General features: G+C 40.5%; 1 protein-coding gene and 1 long non-coding RNA gene across 8 annotated transcripts in view; one reads left to right on the plus strand and one right to left on the minus strand.

The window, feature by feature from the left end:
- The window catches only part of SIDT1 (SID1 transmembrane family member 1), a 112688-nt gene extending 95234 nt beyond the window's left edge, over positions 1-17454 (minus strand). For 5 of the 7 annotated variants that reach the window (XR_015240302.1, XM_086675405.1, XM_086675404.1 and 2 more), the window contains exon 1: positions 16969-17309. Coding sequence is in view for 5 of the 7 variants with exons in the window: in XM_086675405.1 (XP_086531531.1) it covers positions 16969-17178 (210 nt within the window). In the remaining 2 variants the exon portion in view is untranslated. Of the gene's footprint in view, positions 1-16968 lie in introns of all 7 variants that reach the window. The other 2 variants (XR_015240301.1, XM_086675406.1) reach the window with 2 other exon arrangements.
- LOC147577448 (uncharacterized) lies at positions 1798-19881 on the plus strand. The gene is made up of 3 exons (XR_015240304.1): positions 1798-1814; positions 10244-10377; positions 19840-19881. It is a non-coding gene; the product is annotated as an uncharacterized LOC147577448 (long non-coding RNA).
- The last annotated feature ends 265 nt before the right edge of the window (positions 19882-20146 follow it).

Consider the following 20146-nt stretch of genomic DNA (forward strand, 5'->3'; position numbering starts at 1 on the left):
AGGAACAGCCAGAGAAAAGAAAGAACCTTGAAGGACCTACAGTATTTGTAAAAGATTTGCAAGACAAAAAGGATGGGAGAAGCAGGCAGCAGAAGATACACAGAAAAAAGTAGCAACAAGAGAATGGTAGAGATTAGAGGTGGTGGCAGCAGAATGGAAAGCTGGGAATGATGACAAGAATAATGAGCCCCAGGTAAGGAGCTGCTTCAAACTCTTTGGTTCAAGGTGGGCTATAAATGTACACACACGCACATACAACACTGTAATACTAAAAACATAGGGTTTTCTTTTCAACAAATGGTGCTGGAACAATTAGATGTCATATATCAAAAAAAAAAAAAAAAGATTCTAGACAGAGACCTTATACCTTTCACAAAGCAAACCTAAAATGGATCATTAACTTAAATGTAACATTCAAAGCTATGAAATTTTCAGAAGATAACACAGGAGAAAAGCTAGGTGATCTTAGACTTGGTGACAACTTTTGAAATACAACACCAAAGGCACGATTCATGGAAAAAAAATTGGTAAGTAAGTAGTACTTTCTTAAATTTAAATACTTTTTTATTTATTAAAAACTTTTTTAATGTTTTTATTTATTTTTGAGAGAGAGAGAGAGAGAGAGCACAAAGCAGGAGAGGGGCAGAGAGTGAGAGGGAGACACAGAATCCAAAGCAGACTCCAGGCTCTGAGCTGTCAGCACAGAGCCAAAAGAGGGGCTCAAACTCACTAACTGTGAGATCATGACCTGAGCTGAAGTCGGACGCTTGACTAAGCCACCCAGGCGCTTGAGTACTTTCTCAAATTTAAAAATGCCTACTCTGGTAAAAACAAAAACAAAAACAAAAACAAAAACAAAAACAAAAAAACACTACTTTTTTAAAGCTTAATTTATTTTGAGAGAGAGAAAGCCCACAGATGTGGGAGTGGGGAGGGGCAGAGAGAGAGGGAGACAGAACCCCAAGCAGGTTCCTCAATGTCAGCACAGAGCCCGATGTGGGGCTTGAACCCACAAACTGTGAGATCATGACCTGAGCTGAGATCAGGAGTCAGATGCTTAACCAACTGGGCCACCCAGGCACCCCATTTTATTTACACGTTTAATGGTCCAATCAATGGTAAATACTCCAGGTAGCCAGAGGGTGCTTTTACTCAGGACTACATGCTACTTGATGATGTTAGATAAACTTTAATTTTGCCACCATTTTCAGAAATAAAATATTTTATTTAAACACTTATGAGTTTACCCAAAACAAGTGGTCTGTACCTTCAAAGAAGCCAATACTTTCATAATTACATATAGATACCCCTGGCCAGCCTTGGGATCAACTATAGAAGGCTGGGTCCCAAATAAACTTCCTTAAAATTATGGGCTGAGAACTAGTTCTTGAAAAGCTTTTCAGTGGAACAGAGGGAAAATTTCCCAGTTCTTGGGAGCTATGACAGGGAAATGGATTCCTATAGATTTCCTGTCAGAAAAGAAGGCTTACACTCAACTTTCTTTGGACACATTTTTCAATATAAGATACCTTCAAACCAGTTTCACTCTTCTTATCCAACCCATTGAAAAATCCCTTGTTCCATCTTGTGTAAAATCAACATTTGCATATCCTTCTTTCTAACAGCAAAATCAATTTATTTGTCTATTATTGTCACTTCAAATAAACTGAGGGGATAAGGCAAATGAGAATTTGAAGTAATTAATTACTACAGCAAATCATTTCAATTAATTTTATTATTAATAACATTTAATATGTAATGACACTCAGCTTTGCTTTTTCTCTCTCCAGGAATGGAGCACTATCTTTTGACAGGTAAGTCAATTGTTTCTCCTGTATCAATAATTTTTACACATGTTCTTAGAAACTCATTACATATGAAAGCAGAAGGATCTCAGACTGAGGACTTAAGGGTTAAGTCGGACAGTTGGTTCTTATTGCTGACCTTAGCTTTATTTATTATTATTTTTTTAATGTTTATATTTTTGATAGAGAGACAGAGCACAAGTGGGGGAGGGGCAAAGAGAGAGGAAGACACAGGATCCGAAGCAGGCTCCAGGCTCTGAGCTGTCAGGACAGAGCCTGATGTGGGGCTCAAACCCACGAATCATGACTTGAGCCAAAGTCAGATGCTTAACCGACTGAGCCACCCAGGTGTCCCTGCTGACCTTAGTTTATTTAAGCAAAATACAGGTCCTTAGGTTTTTTTTTGGTTTTGGTTTTGGTTTGCATAGCCACTAAAATACCTCAAAAAAAGACCTTCAAATTTTCCATTTTCACAATATCCAAGAAAAGAAAATAACGTTTAAAAATGTATTTTTTTTTTTTTTGGCAAAACAGAAAGGGCTGTGATTCTATTGCCTGAAGCATCATGATATGTTTGATATTTTCCTTCGCAAATGAGCAGAAAGGATGGTGAGGCCCTAATTCGAACAGCTCATTAGATGTGCCTTTAAATCATTAATGCACCATCTTGGTGTGTTGACGTGGAACTTCTGTTAGCCCCAGAGTTAAACAATGTAGGAAGAGCTGGCTGTCAAACTCTGGCTGCTGCATGGCAACGTGTGATAATTATCAATCAGTCTGAAAGGAAAAAAGAAACACTGGCATCTTCTTGAAGCAAAGAAGTTTCACGGTTTCACAAGTATTAAGTCCCTTGGTCTTTTACATTCAAGCCAACGGGGAGAAATGACACAGGAGACCCTTCAGGTAACATGTTGAAACCAAAGCAGGAAAGGAACGAACACTGAAAATCCCTACATATTGTATCAGATACCTTAAAATACCCCTTCAGAAGGGGGCAACACAACAATATCATCAAAACAAAATAACAACCAAAAAACGAAACCCAACACTATAGCAAGCCTACTGACATGGCACTCAGGAGGAAACAAACGGAACGTGAGAGAGAAACAAAATGGAACTTGAATACAAGCTCAGCCCTGGTGGCAAAGGTGGAGGTAAAAGAGGGAGACAAAATAAAACACTTCCAGGTGGTGGAGCCCTACGGGAAGCCTCTCAAAAGAAAAGAAAACCAACCAATGGAGAAAAGAGTAGTGTTTTAGAAACAATAATTTAAAGATTTCATTTACTGGCTTTTATAAGACAAGGAGTTAGAAATGATCTTTTTGGCAAGAAATTTCTCCTACTTGTCAATAGTTAAAAAAATTAGGGATGCCTGCCTGGCTCAGTTGGTAGAGCATACTACTCTTGACCTCAGGGTCGCAAGATTAAGCCCCGCATTGGGCAGAGAGCTTACTTAAAAAAAAAAAAAAAAGTTGTATACATTCTTTACATTCTTTATACTCATATGTGGAATTTAAGAAACACAACAGATGAACATAGGGGAAAGGAAAGAAAAATAAGATAAAAACAGAGAGGGACGAAAACCATAAGAGGCTGTTAAATACAGAGAACAAACTATGGATTGCTGGAGGAGGTGGGGGGGGGGGCTGCTAAATGGATGATGGGCTTTGAGGAGGACCCTTGCTGGGATGAGCACTGGGTGTTGTATGTAAGTGATGAATCACTAAATTCTATTCCTGAAACCATTCTTACAGTATATGTTAACTAACTTGGATTTGAATAAAATAATAAAAAAATATAAAGCCAAGAATTAAAAAAAGGGGCGGGGGGCATCTGGGTGGTTCGGTCAGTTAAGTGTCTGACTCTTGATTTCAGCTCAGAGCATGATCTCATGGTTTGTGAGTTCAAGCCCTGATTTGGACTCTGTGCTGACAGCAGGGAGCCTGCTTGGGATTCTTCCTCTCTCTCTCTCTCTGTCCCTCCCATAAGCACACACTCTCTCATTCTCTCTCTCTCTCAAAATAATAAACATTAAAAGAAAAAAGAAAAAAATTACAGTCTCACACATGGTTAAAAAAAAGAGAGCACTGAACTTTAGTGCTTGAATAAAGATAAAAGATGTAGTTTTCTCTTCTCAGTGGGAGGAAATAAAGCTCGGAGAGGAAACAGGATTTGCTGGAGGCACACAGGTTGTTAAGGAGATAAAAACACACATTTTCTGGTGCCCCACACAGTGTTCTTCCCCAATACTGCTCAGCCTGTCAGTGTTTTGTTGTCCTTGCCTTAGGAATGTAAAACATGTTTTTTTGTGTGAAATATTTAGAAAATACAGAAAAGACCATTAAAATTCACCATAATCTCACCACACAGAGACAATGTAAAGTTTATCATATTTCAAAGATCCCTAATGAAAACCTACATTTAAAAAAACATACTGAGAACTCCATAGTCAAGGACTTGAAATGGATAAAATTATGAAACTGAATTCAGACACTCAGATATTCTAGCCGCAGTGATTACTTATATAATTTGTTTGACTATTCTGGCTTTCAGTTTCTCATGAGTAAAAATAATTATATGCTTATCCTTTTAACTGCAAATTCAAAACTGAGGATCACTATACTTATTAAATGGTCTAGAGAGAGATTTGCTTGGAACCCAACAGATAATCTGGATAATGGGTTGCAATAGATGCCCTAGATGATAACTGATGATGTCATCTTCCTTTGTGATTCCCTAAAAGCCACTGAAATATTATTATTTTGCTAGTGATGGAGAAGTACAAATCTGCACCCCCAGTTACAGTATGTGTTTTTCCCACACCACCAAAAGATTCTCAGACATTAGCTGGGTGATCTGCAACTCAACTCAATTCTGACACTATCTACTATCTACTTGGAGATAGCGTCAGATCCCCAGGTTAAGAGTTCAGTTCTAGAAGACTACCTCTCCACTTCTTCCCACCTTCAGATGCCAATCACAAAGTCCAGGTTGGGGGTACCTGGCCAACTTAGTCAGAACATGCAACTCCTGATCTCAGAGTGGTGAGTTGGAGCCCCAGGTTTGGTGCAGAGATGACTTAAACAAACAAATGAAAAAGAAACTTAAAAAAAAAAGTCCAGGTTGTCACCTGACTAACTAGCTATAGATCAAAGATTCCAATAACCCCCTTCTTGGGTTCAATTAATTTACTGGAGTGGCTCACAGAACTCAGTGAAACATTTTACTTCCAAGATAACCTGTTTATTATTACAAAGGACGTAACTCAGGAATAGCCAGATGAAAGAGATGCACAGAGCAAGGTATGTGGGAAGGGGTGTGGAGCTTCCATGCTTTTGGAGCGCATACCTCTCCCTGAATCTCCACGTGCTCACTGAGAAACTCTCTGAGCTCCATCCTTTAGGGTTTCTATGGAGGCTTCATTATATAGTAAAGATTGATTAAATCATTGGCCATTGGCAATTCAAACTCCAGCCCCCTCCCCACCCAGGAGGTCAAACGGGGTTGGACTGAAAGTTCCAACCCTCCAATTATATGGTTGGTTCCCTCTGGCAACCAATCCCATCTTTAGGGTCTTTCCAAAAATCACTTCATTAACATAAACTCAGGTGCGGTTCAATGATAAGACATCTTTATCACTCTTATCACTTAGAAAATTCCAAGGGTTTTAGGAGCTCTGTGCCAGAAACTGAAAATATATATATATAATATATATATATATATATATATATATATATATATATATATATTATATATATATATGTCTTGTTATAATCATGATATTACAGGAGCAAAGAGAAGAAACCTACTTTCTGGGTTGGAGTTAAAAGAGAGATTCCTTAATATGCCCACGATAGACAAGGAGTGCGACTGACTTGAAGAGGAAAAAAAAATCACCTGTTATCCATAAAAATTTTTTTAAGAAGAATAAATAAATAAATGGGAGAGAAAGAAAAGCTCTTTCTTATAGTAGAATATCAACTGATAAATGTGGAATGATGAATTAGGAAATGACTAGTTGGAAACCACTATGGTAATATCTGATTTAGACAAGAATAATCAATGGATGTTAAAACTGGTGGTTGAAAGTTTGATGAGGGATAGAATATTTATAGTCTCAAGGTATGCTCCACTAATTACTTTTTTGATTACAAAAGGAAAATAGTAACTTTACAGTGGAGAAACCTGGGAGAGACCATCCTAACCACGTAACCCACATTACCCACAATAACAATAGGAAAGCTTAATATCATGTGCCTCTGATATGATGCACTAAGGATACAATATCACTTGTGTGATGATATGCTGAAAATGTATACCCTGAATCTAATCATGAGGAAACATCACACAAATCAAAATTGAGGGACAATCTATAAAATAACTGGCTGGGGGACCAGGGTGGCTCAGTTGGTTAAGCGTCTGGCTCTTGACTTCAGGTCAGGTCATGATCCCAGGGTCATGGTATGGAGCCCTGCTTCAGGCTCTGTGCTTAGTATGGTGCCTGCTTAAGATTCTTTCTCTCTCTTCCCCACTTGGCTGTGCCCCTCCACTCACCCCCCCACCCACCCCCAACTCATGTGCTCTCTCTCTCTCTTTAAAAAAAAAAAATATTGAGCAACATTTAATAAATACATACATACATACATAAAATAAAATAAAACAAAATAAAATAAAATAAAATAAAATAAAATAAAATAAAATAAAATAACTGGCTGTACTCTTCAAAAACATTGAGGTCCACAAGGTAAAAAAAAAACCCCAGACTCTTAACTATAGAAAACAAATTGGTGGTTGCCAGAGGGGAGGTAGGTGGGGGGATGGGTGAAATAGGTGAAGGGGATTAATTTAATTTAATTTAATTTAATGTTAATTTTCTGATTTTCATCATTATTCCATGGCTATATAAGAAAATATTCTTGTTCATAGAAAATATACACTGAAGTATTTAGAGACAAAGGAGCATCATATCTGTAGCTTAGTTTCAAATGTTTTGGGGGAAAATTTGCTTATGGGGAGGGAGACTGATAAAACAAATTTGGCAAAAACAATTGGGAAATTTGAGTGAAGGGCATATTGGAGTTCTTTATATGGTTCTAACTTTTCTGTATATTTGAAGTTATTTCAAAATTATAACTTACAGAAAAGAATGGAGAGAGGATTCTGAGAAGATGGTGTCAGTAGCAGCAGAGAATTTAAATCTCAAGTGTGCCTTGTGAAAATAGGGCAACTGGGAAGACAGAACCAAAATTTCATGGAGAACATTTACCAAGATAAGGTATCCTGCACAAACTCCAAAACATGACTGGGTGGGAAAAATTACCAACAGCTTCAACACCTGTGTGGTATCAGCAATTGTGTGGGTAGAATCAGAAGGAAGCATGGAGCTCTGCTGGCTCTGAGAATCAGAGAACCCAAAATCCATGTAAAAGTGCTCCCTAAAAAGATGGGAGGGCCAACCTGAGAATAGTAGTTGAACCTGGAGGCAGCTTTATAGGCTTCAAGTTGTGAGTAGGTGTAAGAACACTTGAGGAAATCCAGACCCTTCTGGAGTAGTCTGGGCCTCATGGATCCTCAAAACTAATCAAAACTCCCTTCCTAGAAAAAATTCTGCCTGACGAAAAGCTGTGGGAGTGGAAACCAAACTGAACAGGATGAATCAAGAACAAAGGAAAGAGGAAGTCTCCATAAAATGGGGGAGAGGACCTATGAAACTTCTCAGAAAGAAAACCATGTTTTGATCACCTCACCACGATAAGAGAAGAAAGCTAGGAAAGCTATCCAGGTCTATCTTTCCCTTCTAAAGTAAGAAAAACTCAGGGTGCCTGGTGGCTCAGTGTATTGAGTGTCCCACTCTTGATTTCAGCTCAGGTCATGATCCCAGGGTCGTGAGTTGGAGTCCTGAGTCAGGCTCTGCACTGAGAGTGGAGCCTGCTCTCTGTCTCCCTCTGCCCCTCTCTCCCACTCATGTTCTCTCTCTCTCTCTCTCTCTCTCTAAAAAAAATATATATATATATATATAAGTTAAAAAAATAAAATAAGGAAAACTCATCTAAAGTAAAGATGAGCAATAGACAAGGACTGCAGTTGAATCCCACACAAAGTCATTGCAAGTCAAAGAGAATAAGGAAGAGAAAACACCATTTCAGATGGTGAAGGTATGCCAGAAAGCTGTACCTATAAAACAGGTGGAAAGCATAGCCTAATATTTCCAAATTTCAAATTATGAACATTTTAAAATCTATGAAAAAGGCCATAAATCAGAATTTTAAAAATTAAGAAATGAGGCTATTGGAGAAAATGAAGTTTTAAAAAAGAAATGGCAGAACTCAGGAAAAGATTACAAATAAATTTTAAAATTATGTTATAAATGAATATTTAGTATGAAGGAAAAAAGGAAAATAGAAGATGGAAAGGAGAAAAAATGTAGTCTGGGCAGGATATAAAAAAACAATTCTAGAAAAATGGATAGTTATAGGAAACAATAAAGAAGGGCCAACATAAGTATAAAGGGAATTCCTAAAGAAGATAACCAAGCATTGGAATAAACGAATGTTAAAAACTGTAAAGAAGGGTGCCTGGGTGGCTCAGCCAGTTAAGCATCCAACTTCAGCTCAGGTCATGATCTCACAGTCATTAATTCCAGCCCTGCTTTGCATGAGCTCGAGCCCCACTGTAGGCTCTTCACTCTATCTCCCTCTTGCTGCATCTCATGAGATTCTCTCTCTCCCTCTCCCTCTGCCCCTTGCTCACTTGTGCGTGTGCTCTTTCTCTAAAAATTAAATACATACATACATACAATAAAAACTATAAGGAAAATTTCTGGAATTAAAAAAAGATTATTGAAGTTACATATTGAAAGATTACATCACATACCTGGGAAAGACTGACCTACCAGACCCGTCTGTTAAAACTATTGGATTTCAAAGAAAAAGGAAAAAGAGTCAGGAATCCAGGCAGAAAAATGAAATTGCTGCAAAGGGAAGAATCCCTTTTATCATCAGTTTTGCCAGAAGCCAAAGGAATAATATGGTTAAAACTGAAGGAAAAAAAACTGTAAGCCAAGGGTTTTATATTCAGCTAAACAGTCCTATAAGTATAAAGTCTGTGGACAAAGCATTATAAACCTGAAAGGATCCTAGAAGATCCTAGAGAATAAGCTTTAGAGAAAAATGGCTGGAGGACATTAATATAAAGACGAGTTGTGTATTTTTAATATATAAGTACCTGTAGAGCTAAAACTAAATGTTGTTTGTAAGGAAGGTAGTCTAGCTCATAATGACGATATGCTTTGACAATATAGATAAGTACCACGAACCAAAAATGGGATGAGAATGGGAAGAATAATGAAATAATGAAGTTAAATGAAAAGTAGATAATTAATTTTTTTTATAGGTATTAACTAGGGTTTAGATTTTGGAGTTGGAAAAAGAGACGGAGAAGAAGATACTGGCTAATTTCAATATTGCTCATCACAGAGAACTAAGAGATGAAATTAGAAGAGGCTAATGGCATTATATAAATATATTAGTAAAGAGGAAACTATTAGAGCAACAAAAACCTGCTTTATTTGTTTTTAAGTTTATTTATTTTAAGGGAGAGAGGGAGTGAGCGTGCTCATGAGAGAGCTCAAGTGGGGAAGGGGTAGAGAGAGAGAGGGAGAGAGAGAATCCCAATCAGGCTCTGCACTGTCAGCAGACCCTGGGATCATGACCTGAGCTGAAATCAAGAGTCAAATGCTCAATCAACTGAACCTCCCAGGCACCCCAAAACTGCTTTAGTTTATAGGCTATAAAATTTTAAATGGCTACCTATAGAGGAACAGAGGGAATGAGATGCAGGGAACAGAGGTAGAAGCTGGACTTCTGCAAATATATCATGTTTTTTAGATTTTTATTTGTTAGTTTTCAAACAAAATTAAGAAGCATCCCTGAAATTCAAACATAAAAGGACACAAATGAACCTAACAAGTTGATAACATAACTGCCCTGAAAGGGTAACATGACTGTCCTGCTACCTTACTTTAAAACATAGGAATTTGTCTCGACATCAATCATGAAATATGCCCTAAGGTAAAAGGAACTGTAAAAATAAATCTTTAACTGTTGCCAGCAATCTTATTGTTTGTGACAATATTAGTACTGTTATCTAAAACGGTTGTGTGTATATTAAAGCAAATGAGTAAGTTGTTATCATTGAGAAACAGGGTTTTTGGCACAGGAGAAAGGAAATACATACATGTGTAAGATGGATGAGGTTAAGTAAAAACCCTGTGTTTCTGAATTTGAATCAGAAGTACTAGTATGAACTCATGATATGGTCTCTCCTTTAGCTCCATCTATTGAAAAGATTTAGAAAAAAACTTACCAAGCCATTAGCAATACTAATGGCACTAGCAGACTGACTACTAGCATACTGTGGTCTCTATTTGCTACTCAAAGGAACCTGACCTTCTGGAAAAATGGCTGATTCCATGTTGGAGACAAGACCTGAATGTGACGATGGGGTGCCTGGGAGGCTGAGTTGGTTAAGCATCTGACTCTTGATTTCAGCTCAGATCATGATCTCACAGTTGGTGAGTTTGAGCCCTGAATCAGGCTGTATGCTGACAGTGGGGAGGCTGCTTGGGATTCTCTCTCTCTTTCTCTCTCTCTCTCTCTCTCTCTCTGCCCCTCCCCTGTTCACACTCTATTTCTCTCTCTCAAAATAAATAAAATAAACATTAAAAAAAAAGAGAACGGAACCTGATGAATCTGGAATAACTTTTCATACCAGAAAGCAAGGAAGATGTCAGAGAGCACTTGGATTTTATCAAGAGAATTCAGGCTCCAACTCAAATTGGCTTTCACTGGCCAATGAACAATTTGAACATAAAGTTAGTAATGACAATAGGTTGAGGCAAATCAAATCAAATAGGTTTAAATTCATGAGCTCATGATTATGCTAAATGAAATCTCATTGATCATTATTATAGAATGCTAGGAGACCAACTCATTATATTGAAAATTGCTAAATAAAGGTAAAAAAATGAAGACTTTATCTCATGTTTGTTTACATACAGTAGCCTAAGGTGCCCAAATAGCTGATGAGGAGAGGTTTCTTATTATAGAACTATTCCAGATCTTTGGGGCGCCTGGGTAGCTCAGCCAGTTAAGCATCTGACTCTTGATTTCTGCTCAGGTCATGATCTCATGGTTTGTGAGATCAACCCTGTGTTGGGCTCTGCCCTGACAACGTGGAGTCTCCTTGGGATTCTCTCTCTCTCTCTCTCTCTCTCTCTCTCTCCCCCTCTCTCTTTGCCTCTCTCCTGCTCACGTGCACATGCTCTTGAGAGAGAGAGAGAGAGAGAGAGAGAGAGAGAGAAAGAAAGAAAGAAAGAAAGAAAGAAAGAAAGAAAGAAAAGAATAAAAAATGAAGAAGTATTCCAGCTCATAAATAGGGGTGCCTGGGTGGCTCAGTTGGTTGAGCATCATCCCACTTTTGATGCTCTTGATTTCAGCTCAGCTAGTGGGATCCAGTCCCATGTTGGGCTCTGAATTGAGGGTGGAGCCTGCTTAAGATTCTCTCTCCCTCCCTCTTCCCCTCACCCCTGCCCACACTCTCTCTCTAAAATAATTTTTAAAAAACCTCACCCATTAAAAAAAAGAAGAAGTATGTGATAATTAAAATATTATCACCTTGTTGGGGCACCTGGGTGGTTCAGTCAGTTAAGCATCCGACTGCTGCTCAGGTCATGATCTCACGGTTCGTGGGTTCAAGCCCTGAGTCAGGTTCTGTGCTGACAGCTCAGAGCCTGGAGCCTGCTTCAGATTCTGTGTCTCCCTCTCTCTCTGCCCCTCCCTCCCCCACTGGTGCTCTGTCTCTCTCCCTCTTAAAAATAAAGTATTTAAAAAATATATATATTATCACCTGGTTCCTAATGAATTCATGAAACTAGGCAATAATGACCAAAGGTGGCTATCATCACAAAAAGAGACAACTAGACACTATGTGCCTCCTGGTAAAATATACCACCACTTTCAATGTAGTATTGTCAAAACAGAAATCTGATCTATGTTTCCATACCTGAAAGGACTTTCCCCTTTCTTTCTGCCTATCCAAGTTCTGCTTATCCATTATGACCTTTCAAGCTTCATTGCCTCCAACAAAGCTATCTGTGGGATGAATGACTTCTCTAAGGTTCTTGTAGTACTCGGAACAGTGCCGTCCAAAGAAAACATAATATGACCCACATATGTGTTTTTAAATTTTCTAGTGGCTACTTTAGAAAGTACAAAGAGGGGTGCCTGAGTGGCACAGCTGGTTAAACATCTGACTCTTGATTTTGGCTCAGGTCATCATCTCATGGTTTGTGGGATTGAACCCTATTGTCGGGTTCTGCCCTGACTAGTGCAGAGCTTGCTTGGGATTCTCTCTCTCCCTCTCTCTCTCTGCCCATCCCCCACTTGCTCGCATGTGCTCGCTCTCTCTCTCAAAATACTTAAAAAAAATAAAATAGTACAAAGAAACAAAGTTAGTTTTATTACTATATTGATTTAACTTAATATATCTAAAATATTATCATTTAAACATATCAATAAAAAATATTAATTACACATTTCATGTCTTTTTATACTGTCTGAAATCTGGTGTGTAATCTATACTTACAGTACATCTCATTTTGTGACTGGCCACATTTCAAGTGCTCAATAGCCACGTGTAGATAATGGCTACCATATTGGACATCACACACTTACAGAATCCATTATATAATTTAGCACATGACTGTCAGGTCTAGGCAGGAAGAAGATGGGTTCTTTATAAAATCAGACCTGTAACTGAAGTAATGTCAGCCCCTAAACATCCTTATAATATGTTGATACTGCTTTTTCAGAGACACAGAGGAAAATGCGGGAGGTGACTGCTATGGACAGAATGTGTCCCCCTCTGCCACCAAATTCATGTTGAAGCCTAATCCCCCACGTGACAGTATTTGGAGGGGAATTAGATCATGAAGTTGGAGCCCTCATGATGAGATTAGTGCCCTTAAAAATGACGGGAGAGAGCTTGTTTCTCTCCCTGATCTCTGGGCCATGAGAAGACACAGCTGTGAGGCACTGTCTACAAGCTAGGACTCCAGCTGTCACCAGGCACCGAATCTGCTGACACTGTGATCTTGGACTATCTAGCCTCCAGAATTGTGAGAAATGAGGTCTGTTTTTTAAGCCACCCAGTCTACGGTATTCTGTTCAGCCAGATAATGTGCTAATGAGATGATTTCCTCCTCACAAACAAGCAGGTCAGTAAGAGGAAGTATGAAGTATGAAGCCAGCAGAGGGGGCTTCTCTGCCTCAGTATGTAAGGAACACAGGAAGAGTACATCTCAGACTGGGGGAGCTGAGGCTATCACATCCAAGGTTTTAATTCTTTTATGTAACCAGTAACGTGTGGTTAGAAGTTACTACTGGAACATCCTGATATGTATTTCATCGTTCATGAGAATAGGATAGGCTTTTGGAATCTGGATCCAAGAGGCAGTATAACTGGTTCTAGATCTGCAACTACTGGTTGATATGAATAAAGCCAAGGATTGTTCCTTGGGCATAGAAAAGCATATGTCATTAAAAGATACATGTCTCCATGTCTCCATTGAATAAACAAAAGAAGTATGTCCAGGGAAACATTTCAATTTTAAAAATCTATGGTGACCAGTGTATTCTGTTACTGAAAGCCTCCAAGAAGACATCTTGTTGCATGGTAATTTGATTTTTATTTAAAAGCTCCTTATCAGCATCTAGCCCAAGTTTAAACATTTGATTATTGCCACCACCTGTCTCTACAAGAGTATTCTTATTTCTCAATAAACCTGCTTTTGTGCCCTCTGTCCCAGTCAACATATGCCTGGTGACTTTCTCAACAAGGTAATTTCCTTCTAGTTTAGTTCCAGCCCTGTAGTTCTAGAACACTCTGTTTGCCAAAGTAAAACCCTACTCCCCTGGAAAGGAGTCTCCAGATACTTCCCCTCCAGGGAAATGAAATGACTCATGACCTTGCCTAACCTGTAACTTGATCTTTATTTTCATTTTTCTTCTTTAAAGCAGTCACTCCATTCTTTCAGTTTTTTTTTTTTTTTTCTTAATGGCAGCTTCATATTTACATTAGTCTGCCTAGAAGGCCTGTGAGACCTTTCCTGATGCTGACCTCAGCTAATTAGCATGACAAATGCTTGGCTAACTAGTTCCTTGGGACAGTGTTTGGTAAGGGAGATGCAGTGGCTGACAGGAAAGATTAGGGGCAAAGGCTCCCAAAGCAGCTTCCTCTCCTCCCCAAAGCCTAAACTGAGAATAGCTTTTCTCCTCCAAACTGAAGAAAAAATAAAGGCAAACAGAACAATGGCTTGATGAGAAATGGAAAAAAGATTAAAACTCACAAAGTTATACTTTATTACGTCTTTTTCTAAACCAAATTCTTTGTGGCACTGAAGAGCAATAGGTGAGAAATGACCCCTACAGGGAAGGAATCCCTGACCAACACTTTGTCAGATTAAAGGAAAAAGGTCCTGGCCAAGCTGTTGCTCTTGGGTTCATAGATCTTCACTTAGCAGACCCCTTCAGTAATGATGGCAAAACTGCTTCTCATGAATAACAAGAATTTAGAGTGGGAGGCTAGCATTTGGGGTAGGGAAGTAGCCAATAAGATGGTGATAAGGCAGGGCCTAAATAGTAGTGCCACCATCTTGAAATTTCCCTTGGTGGGGAACAGTCGGTAAACGTTATGACAGTATTGCCTAGATTTCTGCTTTCATCTATCACTTACCCTGTGCTGTTCTGTAATTCCATTATGCTATTCCAAACCTTCAATGAAATCCTGCTATCTCCAAAAGCATTGTGTTCATGTTATCGTAAGGTGGGATTGCTAGTATAAACACTTGAGTTATCTACCAGTCCCATGGTTCCCAAATGTATTTCTCAGACTAGTGAACTTTTAGGGACCGCTGGGGTTGTCAACTTTTTATTGTATTATGCAAAGATATTTTACAAACTAATTTTTCATAAAACAAAAGGATTTATTTAATAAAGGTACCATTGTTTCATAAAATAAAAGGTATTTAAAAAAAAATTTTTTAAATGTTTATTTTTGAGAGAGAGAGAGAGAGTGTGTGTGAACAAGAGAGGAGCAGAGAGAGAGAGAGACAGAATCTAGAGCAGGCTCCAGGCTCTAGCTGTCAGCACAGAGCCCGACATGGGGCTTGAACCCACAAACCATGAGATCATGACCTGAGCTGAAGTCAGATGCTTAACCAACTGAGCCACCCAGGTGCCCCAATAAAAGGTATTTAAACATGTAGACAGGCACCATGGAAAGGGCCTAATTTCATAACAACTGTTAAAAATGTTTTTATCTGGAATGGTCTCATACTCTGAACCAATTAAAAAGTACATATTCTATTTTATTTAGTTTTATTCCAGGTTCCTCAAATCTTTCTTTACTTATTTATCCACTTTTCAAAAACATTAGTAAACCTCTCATGTGCCAAGCACTGTGCTAGGTACTGGAATATGGAGATGAATGTGACTCTGCCCTGTCCTCAATCTCTCACACTGTTCTAGGGAAAGTCAAGCAAGCAGTGCACCTGTGCTGTGGTAGAGAAACTCACGAAATATTAAAGGCGAAAAGCCAAGCAACAGTTAAAAAAGCCAATCTATTTCTTCTATTTTAATGTTTATTTATTTATTTATTTATTGAGAGAGAGAGGGAGGGAGAATTGATTGAGGGAGGGGCGGAGAGAGGGAGAGAGAGAGAGAATCCTAAGCAGGCTCCTTGCGGTCAGTGCAGAGCCTGACATGGGGCTTGGTCCCACGAACAGTGAGATCATGACCTGAACTGAAATCAAGAGTCGGACGCTTAACCAACCGAGCTGAGCGATCCCCCAGGCGACCTCCCAACATGGTCAATCCATTTCTAAGCAGAAGTGCAAGGAACTACTAAAGCCTGATGTCAGAACTTTGCACATACCATTTGAGTTTCCTTACTGATGATTTAGGGGGAAACTGACAGGATACCCCAGAGATCATGGAATTTTTTTCTGATCAAATTATAGGGCTAGTAACACAACTCATGTGCATGTCAGCTGGCCCATACTGCACACTGGACAGGAAGAGATGAGTTGTATGGAACTGGGGCGATAAAAGCTGCCCCTCCTACTTGTTCACAATAGAATGGCTCTGCAGAGTCACCCTGCTCACTTCAGGACATACAACCTGAAGGTCAGCAGAGGACAAGCCAGGGTCAGGGCTCTGCTGCCACGGTGACAGCACCTTAGGATTTGGTGCCAGCCTGGGGCAGGTACACTGGGGATTTTTTTTTTTTTTCTATGCCCTAGAGGGTACCATATTAGAAGGAAAGACCTAACTGTGCATTTTGTTTTTACATTATATAATCAGAATATATGTGTCAAAGGGATAGTTGCTGTGACAGTCATTTCCTCCCCTTGTGTCACCTCCGTTCTTGACAGAAATAGGTCTAGAACTTTCAGACAATTACCCACCCTTATTTCACATCAAAACCTCCATAGATCAGCTGCTGGCTGCAGTTCAGACATCTCTGGCCGGGTCTTGTGGCTTTCCCTGAAGCACATACGTGTGACAGTAGTACAAAAACACAGGAAATGACTATTGAACACACAGAGGCTCGGCAGGCAGCTTGCGTCCATTCTCACACATTCCTATTTTAGATTCTGAGCAGCTCTCCCTCCCCATGCGCTATGAAATAGAAGGGTCTGGCCGAATCATCCAAATGAAATGAGGTTCCTTCTCCGCAGGGGATTAGAAACAGCGGTGCGGACCTTTCCCTCCGCAACCCTACAAACCTTGAGTTTCCTAGAGAAAGGCCCACCAGGGGGCAGGAGCCACGGAAGGTGCAGGGAACCTGCGCCTCTACAAAGCCCCGAAATGCCAGGGGACCAGGCCAGGGAAGGTGCGAGATGAACCGGAGTTGTCCCGGAGGCCGCTTGCGGGGGATTGCGGCAGCTCTGGCAGGGCAGTGATTGCTTTGAAGAGAAAAGGGAGCGAGGGTCCTGTGGTCCCCAAAGGCTCCCGAGGTCAATTCCCGGGGGACCCAAAGGAGCGACGGGGCTCTGAGATCTGGCAAGTTCCTGGGAGTCGAGCGAGGAGAGCGAGTGTCTTACCTGGCCAGGCTGGCTGGTGTAGTTGAAGGAGTAGATGTTCTCGGTGCTGAGGCTCACCACCCCGCTGTAGACGCGATCGAAATCGGCGCCCCTGGCGGGGTCGCGGGGGTCTCCGCGCTCCAGGGGTTGCGCGGGGCGCGGGGGTGCCGCCGCCCGCAGGAGCCAGGGCAGCAGCGCACAGAGCAGCGCCAACCGCGGGCAGCCCCGCATGGTGGGCGCCGCGCCCCTGCCGCGAAGCAGAGCCGCCCTGGCGAGGGGGCGAGCGCAGAGCTGGTCCTTCCAAAGCCCCCTGCGGGCCCCGGCGCTACAGCGCAGCGCGGACGATGCCAGGCAAGCCCCACCGGCGAGTGCTGGCAACGCGCGCGCGGGCGAAGGGTCGATCAAATATTGATGCAGCCGCCTGGGGTCTCCGCGGGAGGTCGCGGGCCGAGAGTAGTGGAGGCGGGGGGTAGGGGGGTCTCGGGCTGCTGCTGTGCTCTCCGGCTTCTACATCGTTTTCCTTCCCCCTTTCTCATTTCTGAGAATCCCCCACTTACCCAGCTAGAATTTCAACAGATCTCTTCCCTACTCAACCTCAAAAAAAAAAAAAAAAAAAAAAAAAAAAAGGCATAAGATACATTAGAAATGTTCACTAGTCTTAAAGAGTCAACCTGACCAGCCACCGAACAGGAAATAACAGTCTGTTTCAAGTAAATGTGTACCCTGGCTGCAAGAGAAGAAATAGAAAGCAACAGAGCCTGTCCCCAAAGAGGGTGCACGAGTTCGCTTTTCCTGTCTGCTACCTGCAGAGAACTCCTGCCCATCTGAATGATGGCTATTAATGCTCAGTTCTTCCTTCTCTAACAGCAACCCTTCCCAGACACCTGTTTTATTTCCTTATCATCTTCTCTTCTCCAGAAGTGCTTCACATCATCGCTTTCTCTCTCCCTCGCTGTATGTATTAAATATGTACAGTCATAAAAGCAATGAATAGACAGGGTAAAGGAGACAATTTCGAACACCGCCTGAAGTCTGTTCCCGGAAGTTGTCAAGGACGACTCAGAGCAGCAAGGTTTATGCAGTGGGCATTTCTTTCCGCCCCAAGTTCTTGCCTACTTTACCTCTGCAATGATTTCTTAAATTCTGGGAGAATCCCTGGGATTCGGGATTGTTTTTCAAAAGAGAGAAACCACAGTCCATCATTAAAAGGAAATACCCTTCTGGCAAAATTTAGGGGATTCAATTTAAACACTTGAAGAGGCAGATGAAGGGTGAGGTGGGCAGAGGATCCCAGGGAAGTCTTTGTGGAATGTCGAACAATCACACTTCAGGTGTAGAAGAGGACTTACTGTTTTATTTCAGCTTCAAGTTATTTGTAAACTAGAAAATAAAATAATTGCATTGAACCTGAAGGAACATTTAAAGAGAAGCCACGAAGAAGAGATGATGTTCAAAGAGTTAAGTTACAGATTGAAATCCTAGCATTTACTGTTCAAAGAAAGGTTTTTTTTTTTTTAATTTAAAACTTCATTGAATTCCTATAACTTACTAAAATATCAAAAATGAGTTCCAAACATTTGGTATAATGTTTTATAACTGTGCAATCAGAAACCAATGCTGATGGAAGATTGAGTTAGAGACTCCTTATTAGGATAATTTTCACTTAAAAAAATAAAGTTTAAAGTGCAGCTCATTGTTTTGAGAAATAAAATAATTTCATCCAGAACTTGAATGATATTAAACTGCTGTATTTCAAATGTCTATGCCTCTTGTTAGGATTTAACAAAATTTCATAAACTTGAAGTTTCTAAAGTTCTTCCAGTTTAACTGGACTGGCCAGTTGAGGCACCCTCTAAGGGACAGGGTCATGGAGTTCTGCTCAATACAAGAGATAAGGAACTCCTTATCCTTCTTTTGGGGGCAAGTGGCTACTTATTAGAATGATATTTCACATTCTAAATTGGAATCTGCCTCTCTTCCACTCACTGGCATGAATTCTGCCCTCTGGAGCCATAGGACTAAACCTAATCCTTCTTCCACATGACAGCCTTGTAGGTATTTGAAGGAGCTATGACCCTAACTGTAAGTAATGAAATTAGAAGCGATGAGAACAGATCCTTTATCTTAGCAAAGAACCCAAAATATTTACTTTAAAGCCATTATAGATGATATATATACTAATTTGAATTATATATTACAAATCACTCTATACTGTGATCTAATCGTCATTCCACAGAATGACCTTAGGTAATTAACCTCCCAGGATCACAAGGGTGCTGTAAGGATAAGGGGGGTGGGAAGAAGAACGTATTTGACATTGTATTAGAAAGTTGAAAATGTCATATATGGCCAAATATTGTTATTGTATGACTCCTAGTTCAACAGCTAAAAAGTTAAATATGGTCCATCAGCCAGGCTTGTAAAATATCTAACAATCCCAAGCTTGCACTGTGAGAGGCTAAATACACAAACAGATCATGACCAGACCATATATGAAAATAGACCTCACCCCAACCTCTACAGCAACTGGTCCCGGAAGACAAAACACAATTTCTGTAGCAAATGGCCCAGAACAATCAGGACTTGGTCAGTGACTGCCAGCTTCCCCAATTTTTGCCTCTGCTTCCAGCTCAGGATCAACTGGAGGAAGCTAAATATGCTCTACAAACCATAAAATGGCCCACTTCTAGTTAGCCTGCTCGCAGCTTCTCTGTGCTACCTAGGTCCAATCAGGGTATTTCTGAAACCTTCCCTTTTTTTCATTATAAAGCTTTCCCAGTCCCCTGCCTGCCTTTGAGTCTTGGTTAAACACAAGTGATGGTGGCTTGCTACAGCAAGCTCTGAATAAAAAACCTCTGTTTTCATTTGAGTGGTTTTTGTTTATGTCCCTAGTTTTCCTTGAAGGTTCCGATGAGATGTTGTCTGCACTGCCTGTCACCGTGGACTCCATCCTTTAACCAGAGGTGATACACACCAAGGCCCCTGCGCCTTACCCCTCGCAGTGTTGAGTGTGTGTTGACATGGTAAGTGAGCTTTGTGTCTGAGCTCCCTTTTCCTCGCTTTTGAGTTCTGTGGCTACCCAGTCTCAGTTGGATACGTGGGTTTTGTTATTGGTTCCCATTTGTTTGGCATCTTTGGTGGAGTCAGGCTGTTCTTTTTCATCCCTTTTTACTCTCTCTTCTGCTTCTGTTTTGTGCTA

The sequence above is a fragment of the Puma concolor genome, chromosome C2 (genome assembly GCF_028749965.1).
Source record: "Puma concolor isolate L17-30 chromosome C2, mPumCon1.1.hap2, whole genome shotgun sequence".
NCBI classification, from domain to species: Eukaryota; Metazoa; Chordata; class Mammalia; order Carnivora; family Felidae; genus Puma; species Puma concolor.